General features: G+C 52.5%; 1 protein-coding gene across 1 annotated transcript; it reads right to left on the bottom strand.

Annotated features, from left to right (window-relative positions):
• Positions 1-1,439: 1,439 nt before the first annotated feature.
• PARS2 (prolyl-tRNA synthetase 2, mitochondrial) lies at positions 1,440-7,857 on the bottom strand. Its single transcript, XM_040470360.1, has 3 exons — positions 7,755-7,857; positions 5,040-5,129; positions 1,440-3,407 (listed from the first exon to the last, which is right to left on the bottom strand). Coding segments are annotated over exons 2-3 (1,458 nt in total). The 5' UTR covers positions 5,042-5,129; positions 7,755-7,857; the 3' UTR covers positions 1,440-1,951.
• Between the last annotated feature and the right edge of the window lie 8,506 nt (positions 7,858-16,363).

Raw genomic sequence — 16,363 nt, forward strand, 5'->3', positions numbered from 1 at the left:
CACAGGAAATTACTCTAAGAAATGCTCGGCTACAAAGTGGCTCAGAGATGGTGGCTGCCCGTAAGTACACTGGGAACCCTGAATCGACTTCGTGCATCTATGGAGCTCATCTATGGAGCTTTCAAATGCAGGATGCCCAGGCCGTACCCCAGACTCTAACCAGAACTTTTCCGGGTGGGACCTAGGTAATTCCAAAGTGCAGCCAAGGGTAAAGTCCCCTGACTTCTAATCCAGCCTTTCTAGGTCTGCTCTCAGAATACACATCTCCTGGCCTGGAGGTCATCAGGGCTTGGCATGAATGTTAACGAGGAGACCTGATGGTGTGTGCTGGGGCGTGGGTTACTTGAGCAGTGACAGCAGCAGCAGGAACACACTGCTGGGGAGCTGTTTGGCAGGTGGGACAACTGGCCAAGAAGTGTGGTACACTGGGAATCAGCCCAGGACCATGACTTTGGGGAGGTGACTGTCAACCGAGAGAGGGGGGTGCACAAACAATGAGCTGTGTGTGCTCCAAACAAGAATCAACGTCATCAGTGCTGAATGGGAGAGCGTGGGGGAGGCAGAGGGCAAAATGCTTCCAGAGGTGGTGGCCCTGAGCTTCACTGTGACAGAATTTTGTTAGCTTTGGACGTGTCGAGACCATAATCTGATGAGCAGGAGAAGTGAAAGCAGGTGGCACTGCTCTGTGGCTCAAGCCTGCTCCCAGTTTCCACAGATTATGGGCAGAGACCTTAATATGCACCCCTGGTGCGGCTCTAGGACCCAACTCTGGACCCAAGACAAGTTCACCGTGGTACCTGAAGCCTGCTACCCCTACATTTGGGGGAGAAATGGTTTAAAACATATTCCCAGCCTTCGGAGGTGGGTTTTGTTTGTTTTTGAATGAACTGTAGAAATAGTAGGATAAAAAAGGAAAGAAGAAGCTGCTGCTGTTAAAACGGCAGGCATTACCACTGTTCCAAGTTACTATGCAAGGCTCATCCCAGTAGCTTACTTTATTCAATCAATACAACACCAACTCCACACTAAGCCACCCCAAAAGAGCCAGGTCTCTGGAGGTGGTTTTGGGCCATTGGTTAATTCTATCAATTCTCTGTGTAGCTTAGACTACAGGGGATCAGAGGACCCAGATTTGCCCATCATGAACCTCTTTGGAACCACCCAGTGACAGCTTAAGAATTTTACAGATCTAGGGGCGCCTGGGTGGCGCAGTCGGTTAAGCGTCCGACTTCAACCAGGTCACGATCTCGCGGTCCGGGAGTTCGAGCCCCGCGTTGGGCTCTGGGCTGATGGCTCAGAGCCTGGAGCCTGTTTCCGATTCTGTGTCTCCCTCTCTCTCTGCCCCTCCCCCGTTCATGCTCTGTCTCTCTCTGTCCCAAAAATAAATAAACGTTGAAAAAAAAATAAAAAAAAATAAAAAAAAAAAGAATTTTACAGATCTAGTTCCATTTTCTCACGTCACAGATGGGGAAACTGAGGCCCCAGCGGGGAAGGGGACATGACCAAGTGGGGGAGGGCCAGTGGGACTGCTCTCCAGACCAAACGTGGCAAGAGGCGCCAGGAGGGGTCAGACTGCTGGAGCCAGGAGGGCCTTGGCCACAGGCCACTCGCATCCTCCACACGGGAAACTCGGCAGAGAAGGGAAGCCACTCGCCTGAGGGTCAGGATGAGCGGCTCTCTCTTGCCCCTCTGCCCCCTAACCCACAAGCCTCCACAATGGAATATAAGAGGAATGCTATGTGGCAACACTGCCAGCCCAGAGAATGGAATCACCAACTTCAAATACAAAGAATAGGAACAAAGGACTGGATAAAAGTCGGTTTCCCTAACATGCTCCCCCTTCCATGAGCTGCCTTGTACCTGGAGAGGCCGGCCCTGGGAAGGAGTGCAGGAAAAGACCGTCCGAATGAACACTAAGGCTGCAAGATGGGGTGGGGGTGGCTCGGGGTATTCAGATGACCTGCACTTGGCTCAGAAATTCCGTGACTCCTTCTCTGGTGAGGAACACCACCTCCCCGGTGTTCTGGCACCGGACTTCAAAATGGGCAGGGTCCTCCAGGGCCCTCTTGCCGGCGATGATCACGAAGGGGTACCCAAGCTTGTTGGCATCTTTCAGTCTGTTTCCGATGGTCAGATGGGTCCTGTCATCGAGCAGGACCTCACCACGGAGCTGCGGCACTGCCTCCGTGATGAGGTCGTACAGGCCGCCCGTGAGCTCGGTGGCCGCCTCCTCCCTACTGCCCTTCTTCGGGGGGATGAGGCACACGTGGTAAGGCGCGAGGAGGCTGGGCCAGCGAACACAGTCTTCGGTGGACAGCACCTCAATGCCAGCAGCCAGTATCCGCGTCACACCCAGGCCATAGCAGCCCATCTCGGCCAGGCACGGTTTGCCGTGGGCGTTGGTAAACTGGGCACTGAAAATGGAGGAGTACTTGGTGCCCAGGTAAAACGTGTGCCCCACCTCGATGCCTCTGCTTTCGGTCAGTGGTCCCCGGCAAGCAGGGCAGCTGGTTTGCGACGAGTGCAGCGTCTCCATGTTGGCCGAGAAGCCGCAGCCGGGACAGACCGCAAACCGGTCCTCCCCGACCTCGGCTGGCAGCTGGAACTCGTGAGACGTGGTGCCCCCGATGCTGCCCACGTCCGCCTGGACCCTGACGCACTGTAGCCCCAGCCTGTGGAACAGGCTGCTGTAGGCCCCGCACACCAGGCCGTAGGTCTCCAGGGCGGCCTCTGGGGAGGAGTCGAAGGTGTACATGTCCTTCATGTAAAACTCTCGGCCGCGAAGAAGACCAAATCGGGGCCTGGGCTCGTCCCGAAACTTCCTTGTCACCTGGTACAGCAGGAACGGAAGCTGCTTGTAGGACAGTGTCTGCTGGGAGGCAACCAGGGCCGTGATGGCTTCCTCGTGAGTTGGTCCTAAGCAGTATTCCTTGCCATGTCTGTCTCTAAGTCTTAGTAGCTCCTTGCCCATCAAGTCCCACCGCTTGGTGGCACGCCAGAGCTCTGCTGGGCTGAGGCTGGGCATGTTGACCTTCTGTCCCCCGATGGCCTGCATCTCCTGGTCTATCACCCGCTCGAGCTTCTCTATGGCACGCACGGTATAAGGCAGGAGGTGGTAACAGCCGGGGCTTGCCGGGTGGATCAGACCCACCTGCAGCATCAGCCGCTGGCTCTTACAGCTCAGGTCGCCAGATCTGCCCTCAGGAGAGAGCACCTGGTCTTCCCGAAGGTTCTGGGGCTGGAACATGCGGGACAGCACCAAGCGCTTCCCTCTCTCTGGGCCACAGTGGTAAAACCTGTGAGGAACGTACCCAGAGAGCTGGCGGCCGCAGGTGGTCAGAGCGGGCAGTGCCCTGCATCTCGACAGCAGCCCTTCCATGACACCCCGTGAGGGGAAGCACTTGTGCCTGGAGGAAAACGAGCCGTGCAGAAATAAGCGTTAACTGTGCTCCGATGCCACGACAGAGCCAGCTCGGTCTGGTCTCCCACAGACTTCTCAGCCAGCCACTGACTTTGCAGGTGCAAACCCTTTCACCTCTAATTTTCTAGCAGATTCAAGTCCTACTTCTCTTACCTCTACTGCTATTTTAAAAAAACACAATTATTTTCCCATTTATAAAAATACAACAGCATAGTGTGGAGAGACCCCACTGCATGGGGAGTGCACAGCCGTGGAACCAGGCAGCCTGGATTCCAGGCAGGCTGCTTGCTGACGGCACCCTGTGTAGCTCGGGACATGTGACTTAACCCCTCTGTGCTCAGTTTCTTCATCTGTACGATGGGAATACAGTAAGACCTGTCTTGTAGGTTTCTTGTGGGAATTTAGAAGAGTTATAAAAAGTTACTAGGACAGTATCTGGCACATTCTATGAGTGCAATCAATATTTACTATAGTTATAATAGAGAACTGGGAAAAAACAGAAACAAAAAAGTAAAGGAAATCAAGTCTAATCCCTCAGCCCAGAGACAACTGCTGCTGACAAGCCCTCGTCCCTTTTGCCAGCCTTGCTCTTTTGCCCACATCCCCACCCGGCTCCTGCCTTCGGTGTCTTGTGCCTCTCCCCGCCATAGCACTCTCTGGTCAGGCCTCACGCTCACGACTCTGAGTCGACACCTGTACCCCGTCTGTCTCTCTCACACTTCAGACCTCCCTATCCAACAGTCTCCTGGAGAAGCAGCTGCATGGATACTCTAAACTCAGCACCCCAGAGGGAACCCCGCATTCCCCCCCACCCCAACGGCCCTGCTGCTGAAACTGCTCCCCCTTCAGTGCGGCCTATCGCTCACAATGGCACCAAAAGCCACCTTTGCCCAAACCGGAAACCTGGGTTCATCCACTCTGTCCCCTCAGGGCCCACACGCACCAAACCTCTCGGCCTTGTCATTCCTGTCTCTTCGCTTGCTGTTCCATCTGCCCCTTCTCCCCACCTCCACAGCCTCCATCCAGGCCACCACCATCTCTCCCCTGGGCCTCCGCAGCAGCCTCTGCACCCGGCCCCCCGCTTCCATGCCCGCCTTCCTCCAATCCATGCTCCATGCTGCAGCCACAGGGAACACGTCCCAGCACGTACGGTAACAGTCTTTCTTTCCTAAAGCCCTCCAACGACTTCCTGCTGCTCTCAGAATCAGGTGCAAGCTTTTGACCTTCTGGGCACACCTGTGAGCTGGCTGCTGGCCCCCTGGAGCTTAGCCTCCCCAGTCGCCCTGTGTTCCAGCCGCACCACGCCCACTCTTAAACACACTGTGCCCTTTGCGTCCCAACACCTACTCATCCTCCCAGCCTCGGGATCACCATCCTGTCTTCTGGGATGCCTTCCACGTCCCACTCCCATGTCCCAAAGGCCAGCGTCTCCCACGGCAGTCCCAACTGATCACCAATCCCTCTCAGGAGTGACTGCTGTCTTCCTCCCAGGCACTCCGATCCATGCGGCCAAGGACCAAATCTAACTGGCTCACCACTCAGCACGGAGCAGGGCTTTACCAGACACTGTCTACTAACTGAGCACATGTGTTCCTCTACGATGTTACAAAATACTCACATTCCTGATGGCAGTCCAACATTCCACCGAGTAGATCAGAAACGATTCTCCTGCTATCAGGGAGCTGTCATCTTCTCTGTTATGTACAATCTACAATGAACAGAAGGCTTTTGTTTGTTTGTTGTACATTTGGGAGAGATTCTCAGGAAAGGAATTACTGAGTCAACACACAGAACTCTTTCAAGGTTCTTTTTTTTTTTTTTTTAATGTTTTTATTTATTTTTGAAGGAGAGAGAGACCAAGCGTGAGCAGGGGAGGAGCAGACAGAGAAGGAGACACAGAATGTGAAGCAGGCTCCAGGCTCCGAGCTGTCAGCACAGAGCCCGACGCGGGACTCGAACTCACAAACTGTGAGATCATGACCTGAGCCGAAGTCGGGCGCTTAGCCGACTGAGCCACCCAGGCGCCCCTCAGGGTTCTCGATTTATGTTGCCAAGTCCAGGGACGCCCCTACCTTTCGGCATCTCCCGTGAAGCAGAGCTGCCCTGTGGTATGCTGACAATGGGCTGCCGGCTCCTCTCAGCTCTGGGAGCCTGGAACCCCTGGGTGGCCCCTTCCAGGTCCTAGTGGCCTCAAGTCCTCCAGCTGGTCTCCTGCCACCCCAAGCAGCCTCATCCATGTCCCCCATGCACAGTACAAATATTATCATCTCCCCCATGGCCCGTGGCCTGAGACAGGTTGGCAGGCACTGCCGCAGAGCCCTAATGCGACTGAATGGAAAAGTGTGGGCTCTGGAGGCAAGTACACATGGTTCTCATCTGGTAAACCGCGAGCCAGTGGCCCACACCAGACACTCCTTCATCCTTAACTCCTCTGAAAGCAGAGGAGTCCGTCTCTGACCTCCCTCTCAAGTCTACCCTCTCCTTTCTGGCTCTTGCTGCCTCTACCCTGGGTTGGCCTCTCAAAACCGCTTGGTCCATTACGGTAGCCAGGTGGTTGTGAAACTTAAGTTGGGCGTTAGAATCACCTGGAGGGCTTGTTAAAACATTGACCGTGGGGCCTCAGCCCCAGACTTTCTGATTCAGTAGGCTCGGGGTGTGCGCAGAGAAACCGCCGTTCTAACAAGTTTCCAGGTGATGCTGATGCTGTTAGACCAGGGACCACACTGGGAAAAGCACAATAAACTCCATGCGGGCAGTGACCATGTCTGTCTTATTCCAAGCTGTATCCGTAGCATCCAGCACGGTGCCTGGACACAGTGGATACTCAATAAATGTCCACCAATGACTGAACTGAGTGACTCCTGACCCCTGTCTGTCTGGTCTCCATATTACAGCTAAAAAGATAATTGATCCAATCATGTCCCGGCTTATAATCCATTAATGGTTCCTCGTCATCATTTTCTTGGAATGGTACGTCCATTTACACGAAGCCTCTTTGTATTTTGATCCCAACACACCTCTTCCCAGCTTTTTACCCTACCACTCCCCCAACATGCCCCAGACTGCTCAGCATTCCTGGAATTGGCCAGCTTCACCCCAGCAACTCCATCATTCAAGGTTCACCTATTACAAGAAGCTTCCCAAACCCTCAAACAGAGATGACCACTTCCTTCTCTGCACTCCCACTGCACACAAGGCTTTACAGTTTACTGGACTGGAATAATTTTCAAAGCTATTTCTGAGAAACTGCTGTGTGCCAGGCACTGGGAGTTGAGCAATATTTCATGTCCTATTCCTCCATTAAACGAGGAGTTTGTGATGTTTTCTATATTGTCAGGCTTCAGGGCCTAGCATCACACTGAAGAGTTAATTATGTGTACTAATCAAATATATTAGTAAATGAAAAGCTAAGTGACAGGTGCAACAAAACAATTATCTGGATAGTTTAAATAAGAGCCTTAAACCCTCTGCCCTCACTCCCATCGTGTGCCTGTCCTCAGACCCCTCAGCTTACGCAGATGGGAGAATAATTATTTATCATCTCAAAATTTCAGCGTTATCTACAGACAGTACCTCTAAAGCAGTACAGTAATTAATGTATTCTGCACCTCAGACTCTAGCAAAGGGCCTCTGAGTCCTTCAGTCATTCACCAAATTTTTACAGAGGGGCGCGGCTCAATCTTTGGAGCACAGGCCTCTTTTAAGGTTAACTCACAATGGCCCCGCAATCCAATCAGGAAAGCTGGGCCTCAAGTGCTGCCGACAGTGCCTGGTATATAATAGTTTTGCCATTATTATCGTTATGTCCAACTCACAGAAGAGGTGAGCTCAGAGATGTGAGGCCACCTGACAAGCGACACAGCAGAGGAGTGCAGGGCACACCCGGAATGCTTAGGTTCCCGCCTCCAATCTCCAGTCTCCGTCTCGGACCGTGCTGCATAAAGCAGCAATGGAACCCCAGGGACAGTCCTACGTGCTGGCTCGGCCTTCACTGGCTGGGGGACCTCGGTCAAACGACTTCACTCTCCGGGCCTCACTTTCCCCATACGTAAAATGGGAAGGCTGGCTGGGCCACCAGGTGACCCCAGAGGGTCTCTCCAGGGCTGGCACTTCTAGGAACGTCAGGGCACTCACAAGACCCGAGGTAGACAAAGGAGGAAGTCCTGCCCTCATTTTACAACAGAGGAAACACACTATCCCTGAGTTCAGGTGAAAGCGACCCCTCCCCAAATCAAGGACGGGATGCACGTGGAAGCACGGCCACCAAGGTCCAAAAACCGAGACCCAGCCCTCTCACCGCCCGCCCCGCCCAACCCCTGTCACCCACACTCACCAACCGAAGTCCCAGCCGAGAGCAGAACCGCGCAGAAACAACTGAAGTCCCAGCCGAGACCGCCGGCCCGACCGCCACGCCGGCCCAACGCGCCTGCGCCCGGGGCACGTCTGCCCGAAGCCCCGCCTCCTGCCCCACCTGCCAATCACAAAGCCGCTCTCACGGGGACTGCCCCACCCCCCCAACCCCCGCCCCAGATGCACGTGGAGGTTTTCCGGAAGTTTAGCCTAGGAGAAAGAGTCCGGCTCTCCTCCACAATCATAGATTGGTTTGGGCAGCAAAGAATAAACTGCTGTTCCGGAAGTGCCCTCTAGGAGGTAGGGAGGTGTAACTCTATGGTAAAAGCCTGGGCTTTGAGCTTGGTGTTCCCTCCCACTGCCAGGGGCCACCCGACTCTGAAAGGAAAGGCTAGCGAAAGTGTAACCATGACAACAGTGGGACTTGCCGTTAGGGATATACCCGAGGATTTTTACAGGCTTTCAATTTAAATACATTAAAATTTTTAATAGAAAAAAAAAAAACCTTTATCACAAAGCGCAACACAGTCTTTAAGACACTAGATCAAACTTTCATTCACAAAATATTTTTTTGAGAAGCTACCATGTACCAACCACTGGGAGAAACTGGGAATAGTGAACAAAGCAAATTTCCCTGCCCTCAAGGTAGCTTGCATTCCCATGAAAAGAGTCAGTAAGTCAATATGAAATTTGGAAGGGGAGCAGGAACTTAGTAACCAAAGTAGTATTTTTATGCGATTAATTAAAAAAAAATAAATGCCAAAAAAAACCCATGGTGAACAAAATACCGAAGTTTTTAATAAAGACTGGATCCCTCGGTATCCACCCACAGAGAAAAGAATAAACTGTGAAAAGGAAATGCGTTGGAGGAAGAGTGGTTGCGATTCAAAATAGGATGATCAAGGAAACCCTCATCTAGAAAGTGACATTTTGGCAAAGACCCGAGGTTGAGAGAGTTGCAGATATCTGGAGGAAGAATGTTCTAGGCACAGGGAACAAATGACGTATCCTGAGGAGGGGGCTGTATATCATGGAACTGCAGCTAACTAATAACAGCTATAGTTCATTGAGCGCCTAAAATGTACTAGACCCAATGCAAGACACTGGCCCCAAGAAGCCCTCAGCCCCAAGATCTGCCAGGAATGACATCGTATGATCAGTGGTTTAATAGGGGCTGAAGAAAGTCCTGTGGGAGTGCAGGGGAGGAGGGCTTCATTGAGGAGGTGTGCTTTGAGCTGAGCCTGAAGAATGAGTGGGGTTTACCAGGACAGGAATGGTGGTGGGAGTGGCCAGGCTGAGGGAGCAGGACATTCCAGCAGGGAAGCAGGAAATGATGAGCTGGTGTCAGGGAATCACGGAATGTCATAGGGTTTCCATCTCCATCTCCCTCTTCTCCTGAAATAGTGCTTGACACACAGGTCAAAGCAGTGGTTCTCAACCTGCAGTGCACTGGACTCACCATGTGCCCCAGCCCCCCAACCCTGCAGTGCTGGGTATCACGTTCCCTGGGGTTGGCCTGAGCATCAGTTGTCCCCCTGATGATCCTAATGTACAGCCTGGGCTAGATCCGCTGGTCTAGAGGAAAGGCACTGGACACTCTGTTGGGCCATTGGCTGGACCCGCAGGCATCGGACAGTCTGTTGGGCCAGTGGAGGAAAATAAAGCGTGGGTGGACCCCACGACTGACATCTCGCCCACCCCCAGCTAGGAGGCCAGGCAGAGCTGGACTGGGCCTGAGCTCCTTTGCTCTAAGAACGTCGCTGGGCTTCTGCAGCCCAGCTCTGTAGTCCAAGCTTTTCCTAAGGAGTGCAGTCCTAAAGATTTTCCTGAGGCAATATTCCCCACGCCTCCTCTCTGGGGACAGGAGGTGAATAATCTTCAATATCGGGATCCACAGTAGCCTTATATTCCTCCCTGCTCCCATGCACGCTATTACATCCCTCCCAATCCTGGAAAAGCCAGGAATCCGGCCTCTGCACCCTGAGGTGTTAATTATTTCTCAATTAGCAGTTCCCAGGCTGTAGAGCATAGTGGCGTGGAGAGGCCTAATGACTTGCCGTGTTTATACACCCCCACATCTTCAGAGCACTTTACCAATGGTAACTAATTAATGCTCACGACCCCCTTGGGAGGCAGGCAGAGAACTGCATTTTACTGTGAGTTTGCAGCAGGCTCTGCAGCCTGGAGCCAGCCATGGTCAGAGTAGATGTGCTTCCCATTGAGAAAGTCCAGGGGTGGTGGAGGCCCAGAATCTAGCCCTATCGCCACAGCAACTTCCAGTGTGACAGTTCTATCGATCACTTGATCGGTCATTTGCTGGGTGTCCTGATTTACGGAGTTCATTCATGATTAGAACCCTGCACGTTCCCTAAAACAGAAAAAAGAACCCACAGAAAAAGTCAGTCATTCATTGTCATCAAAAAAAAAAAAAAAAAAAAGCAAAAGGACCCCATACCCCACACCTGCCTTGGTGTCCCCGCAGCTCTGGGGGCACACCATGCACTTAGAACTTTGTTTCCACTGGCCATTGGTCAGACATGCTCTTTTCCATATCCTTTTTTGTTTGTTTGTTTAATGTTTATTTTCAAGAGAGAGAGAGAGAAGGGGGGGAGGAGGGGCAGAGAGAGGGGGAGACACAGAATTCAAAGCAAGCTCCAGGCTCCCAGCTGTCAGCACAGAGCCTGACGCGGGGCTTGAACTCAAGAACTGTGAGATCATGAGCTGAGCTGAAGTTGGACGCTTATCCGACTGAGCCACCCAGGTGCCCCTGTATCCTTAACCCTAACCTTAACCTTAACCAGAGGGCCTGCCCCAGCTGGGGATTAGCAAAGTGTTTTGCTTTTTGTTTGTTATTTTAATATATGAATGAATGAATGAATGAATGGTTTGTCTCTCCCTCAGGTTGGAGTTCTCCAAGGACACACTAAGTCATTCCCTCATCCAGAGCCCATGGCCCTGGTACGGAGGGGCTCTGAGTATGTGCTGAATGAACAAGTGAAGTCAGAGTTCATAGTAGGCTCCCTGATCTCAAGTTGCTCATAATCTCTGGGAGAGGCTGCCTCTCAAAGTGAAGGTCCCAGCATCCTGTGGGGAGAAGCTGTGAAGAGGGGAGAGCAAGACCTGTGCTGCAAGGAGTGGGGAGTGGGATCAGGGAGGGCTTCTCGGAAGAGGGGATGCAGAAATGGACCTGAAAAGATAATTAGGAGTTCCCCAAGCTGACAAGGAGGGATAGAAAGATACCGTAGTCAGAGCACAAGCAAGTGACCACTGGCTGTGAGGAAGAAGGCTGAAATAGTCGGGCAGGAGCAAGAGCACACCCGGGCACCCCGGAAGTGTTAGGCTGGGAGTTTCTGTTCGTCTTTGAGGCCAGTGACATTTTTTTTCCTGAAGAGCGATACTCCTCTTCCCAACACACACATGTCTATTTTGAGGCTTAGCCCCAGACAACTCCTCCTCTGAGAAAATCCCTGGGCATTTTGCATTCCGCTCTACAGTGTGTATTTGTTTTGAAATAGACAAGTATGACTGTCACTCCAAGAAGATGGCTGTTTCCTTTGCGGAAGACGCGGGCCAGCGGGAGGACCCGGCCTGTGGGAAAGGGCCGCCGGGATTTACACCGGGGCAGGACACGGTCAGTTGTGTTTCTTTGCCTGAGTGGGGTGTGAACTCAGACGGGGGAAAGAGGGTGGTGAGGGAGGCAGGGTGGGTGACTCCTACGGGGGCCCAGACTGGGATAGTGCGTGGGACAGACTCCAGAGACCCCCTGAGACAGGCCACCTGATGAATTCCTGAGCCCGCCCCACCCCGTTAGCCCAGCCGGACCCAGACAGACTGGACAGAGGGTAGGAGGGCAGCCTTGACTTGGAATCCTGCCAGCCACTTCCAGCCACGTGCTTCTGGGGCCTTGTGCTTCTGGGCTCTTCATCAGTAACACAGGAACCGTAACATACATGTAGGGCCGTTGTGAAGATGCGATGAGAGATGTAGTTGAAAGCATCTGGCTCATCACTCCATCCTTCCCAACTCAGGAGACCCCGTGGCTCCCCTCGCCCACCATACAGAACCATCATTCTGCTGCCACCTGTTCCCTTCAGAATCCCTACTCCTGCCACCATGCGCGACACCAATTCCTTCTGTCTTCAGGGACCTCTTCTCCTTGGGCCTGGAGTGCATCACTCGTTCGCTTGTTTAGTGCCAAATCTCGGGTCATTGGAGACCAGGACGGGGCTGGGAAGGTGGGCATCTTTTTTTATCCAGGTTCCTCAGACTTGATGAGTGTGCTCATCATTATCGTCGTTCACGTTTATAGAGTCTTTGCTATGTGCCAGGGGCAATATTGAACACTTTACGCCATATCTGATTAAATCCTCACCATAGTCCCAACAGGTATAAATAATCACTGTTCTATCCATACAGCGGACATCCAGTTTACCTTGGAAAGGTTGCTTAGCGTTAGCTCGTCCATGGTCAACAAAACGAGTAAAAAGGAGAGAAAGAATCATCTCCAGGTCTGTTGGATGCAAAGCCTGATCTCCATGCTCACAACCAGCAATGGCAACTTCTTTCTTTCCTTTTTTTAATTTTGAGAGAGCACAAAGAGAGAGAGAGAGTCTCAAGCAGGCTCTGCACTGTCAGTGTGGAGCCAGATGCAGGGCTCAAACTCACAAACAGTGAGATCATGACCTGAGCTGAGACCAAGAGTCAGGCGCTCGACTGACTGAGCCACTCAGGCTCAGTCACTTTGCCGCCCACTAACCACATGCCTATGGGGGATACTCAACCTCCCTGAGCCTCACATGCCGCAGGCTTAAAATAGTAGTGACATCTTCCCTGTGGAGTTGCGATGGAGATGTAACTCAGCATAGCGCCTGGCACGGAGTCAGGGTTCAGTAGTGTTTGCTATTATTATTCTTACTGATGATGAAAGTGCCCTGGCCGGCGTGACGGCTGGCACGCAGTAGGTCAGCGGCACATCCAAAAACTCCATCTCTCCACCCAGACTAGACTGAGGGCTCCCAGAGGGGCGGGCCCGTATCCTGTTCATTTCTAGCCCCACCACAGTAAAGCTGTTCACTGTGTAAAAAGGTGCTGCTCTTTTCTGCACGTGGTAAATCTCAATACATATTCGCCGATTTAATGTCTTTCTAACTAATTCCCTCAATTCCTGGGAATGCCTTGCTAAAACTGCAATGAAAAAAAAATCACAGCAATAGTTCGTCTGTCAACCAGTCAGTCATCTTTGAGCACCTGCTTCGGGTGGGCTTGGCAGAGCACTGGGCGCAGCCTCAAGTGTGGGGCACAGAGCGGCTGCCCCAGGACAGGGCGAATCATCACAGCCCTGTGAGTGTGGGCATGATTCCAGCACTTTACCGGGTCACCGTCATCTGGGAGGATGAAGGAATTGGGTTCCTTCCAACAGGCCTTTACCCTTTCTCTCTGGTGCACTGTTTGGGTTAAGGGTGAGTGGGGTGAGGGGAAGTGTGTGCCTTCTGAAGCTGATGGCTTCGAGGGAGGGAGGCAGCGTCCGGATCCGGATCCGAACAGACCTGGGTTTGCTTTCTAGCTCCCTGACCTACTGGCTACGTGACCTGGGGCAAAGGACTCGACCTTTCTGGTCTTTGGCTGTAATACAACGGGGTCAATAACGTCTTCCAAGTGCTGCGTTAGTGCAAGCAAACAACGTTACAAAACAACCTTGCAAACTGAAAGCACTGTATGAATGTTAGCAATAGAAATATATTCAGATCGTTGTTTTGTAAGATTAACTGTGTAATGAGACTTTTAAGTAATTAAATGAGATTATGCATGTAAAGCACTGGAAGGCTGTCTAGTACACGGTACTCAATACAGGATTAACTATTGTTAATACCTCCGCGTGGCCCTCACACCTGCTGTTCCTCCAGCCCGGCAGCTCTTTCCTGCCACATCCACGTGGCTCACCCCTGACCTCCCCAGGTCTTTGCTCCAATGTCACTCTTACAGCCAGCCAGGACTTCCTGACACCCGGGTTTTCACTGCAATCCCCACCCTTTCCCCCATCACTCCTGACACTCCCTCTCCCTGCTTTTTTTCTTCAAAGCATTTGTCACCATTTAACATAGTAAATATCTTACCAAGGTTTTTTTGTTTATTTGCCTAGAGCAGTGGACACCAAACTTCTTCTGTAAAGGCCCAGACAGTAAATATTTTATGCTCTGTGGGCCATACGGTCTCTGTCACAGCTACTCGGCTCTGTTGTTGCAACATGAAAGCAGCCTTACATACTTGTGAACAAATGAACATGGCTGTGTTCCAATAAAACTTTATTTACAAAAACGGGCAGTAGGCTGAATCTGGCCTGTGGACCATATTTTGCCAAGCTCTGGCCTAGATCATTGGTAATAAGCACATTGCAAATGCTTAATAAATATTTGTTGAACGAATGAATTAGTGAATAAATGCATGAATGGAGGAGCACAGGACACCTGGTACGGTGATTGGTACACAGATGATACTTCCTATTTTATACTTAATAAACACAACGAGATGGGCCATGGTGTTATTATATCAGAGGTACCAAAAAAGTGCGCTGGGAGCATAGAGGTGGCAGGATCTTTCCCTCGGGATGAGGCAGGACTCCGAATGTATTTAAAGCTGGGCTCCCCAGAAGCAGACCCCGAGTCAAAGATGCCGGGGCAAGGAGTTTATTCGGGAGGTGATCCAGGAAACACCGGAAGGGAGGTGGGGAAGCGAGAGCAGGAGGGGCCGGAAGTGAATACAGGATGTGGTAACAAACTAGCAGTTTCCTGCTGTGGGCAATGGGGCATCGATCCCAACGAGGCCACGGGGAGACTGTGGCACACGCTTCAGAATGATCCTGTCCCCCCTCCCACCCCACCCCTGCTTCTGAGGCTGGGTATTTATCCTCCGGTTGCCACTCCCCACTGGTTGAAGGCTGCTCCCAGAGGCGTCGAGTCCCCAGTGCTTCCAGTCAGGTGGGGAGTGGCGGGTGCATGTGGTGGGACGACCTTAGCAGGTGCCTGGTGGGTGAGGGGAGAAGGGAGCCTGGGCGGGCACTGAGGTGATGTCTGAGCTAGCCTGGCAAGGTAAATATGCACCATCTTGTTTAAGATGCTGTTTTCATGCCACGGCTAAGCCTAATCCTAATGGGGACACTTGCTAATGGCTGTTCCAGCAGACAGAGAATGCCTTCTGTCCCTTGCACTACGATGGAAAACTCTGTGGGAAGGACTCTGATTGGCCTAACTTGGGTCAAGTCAGTGTTTGTGGGCAGGGGGGCAGGATATTATGATTGGCACCCCCCTGCCACCGCTCAGAGTGGGAAAGGAGCCCAGGAAGAAGGGGTGTGAGGTCCCCAGCAGGGCAGGCTGCTGGGCAGACGAAAACAATAGATCTATCTCCGCCACAGTAGGGATGTTCTTGTTTGTTTCTTTTACTTCGCGGATGACAAATAAAACCTACAGAGGAGCTGCCGTTTAATGAAACAATTTACACGCCAAAATAGAACCAGCCCCATCACAGAGCTATTGACTGTTCGGGAAACGTAAACAGGAAAAAAATGCCTTCAGATCGGGTAAGTGTTCCGTTTGTAGAACAACATAAGTGATAGAGGAGAGAGTAATCCGAACCCCCAAATAATTAAAAAGCCATTCAGCTGCCATTCCAGGTGAGGCAGAGGGACCTCAGGAAAGTTATTTAGCGTCGCGGAGCCTCAGTTTCCTCATCTGTAAAATGGCGACACTGCTGATGGGCTCGTGTGGCTTAAATGGGGGTGAGGCGTGTGAGTTGTCCGCCAGGGCGACTGGCCCACGGCAAGTTCTCAATAAGCAGTTTCGATGGCGATGATGACTTTCTTCGATTTCCCTGTGGGAACGTCCCCTGCTCCAAATTGTTCTCCTGTGGCCACGTAGAGGCCAGGTGGAGCCTTTCCACATCTCCACAGCAGTGTTTGCTCACCTCTGTCTCACCGAGAACATCTCCCGTCTCTCCTCCTCATCACAACCCTAGAGGGGTAGGCGAGGTGCTCCCGGTGAGTGGACGTAAGATGACCGGCAGCAGGCTCACCCCTGTGCGGCCTGGAGCGGCTCCCTGTGGGCGAGGAGCTGGGGCAGCAAGGGGCTGGCCGGACTCGCTAAGTCCACCAGCAAGCCTTGCCAGTGACGTGGCCCCACGGAGCAAAGCCGGAGCCGGAGGGGGAGGGTTTCTCCCTGGAAGCACGCCTGCAATGCTGGGGATCTGTTTCCATCTGCTCATTTTCCTGCTGAGTTGTAAAGTGCTAAATGTCATTATCCTCCCCTTCCTTAAACAAGAAAAAAAGTTAACAGCCTGCGCAAAGGAGATATTTCACTTCATTTGGCACCCAGCCACCGTCATCGGCACAGGGTGCTCCCTCGGGGCCTGGTTCGGGACGAGGAAGAGTCCTGTTCTGTTCTGCTTTCAGCTGCTAGCACCCACTCGGTGTAGGCCCGAGGCTGGGCGCCAGCAGCTGGAGGCTGGGGCAGAGCTCGGGCCTGCCCCCTGGCCGAGGAGCCACCCGCCCTCTGAACATCTCAAACGCTGCCGTGGGTGCCACAATAGGGAGAATGGGGGCCA

This window comes from Herpailurus yagouaroundi, unplaced genomic scaffold, assembly GCF_014898765.1.
Source record: "Herpailurus yagouaroundi ecotype Mexico unplaced genomic scaffold, PumYag 77, whole genome shotgun sequence".
NCBI classification, from domain to species: Eukaryota; Metazoa; Chordata; class Mammalia; order Carnivora; family Felidae; genus Herpailurus; species Herpailurus yagouaroundi.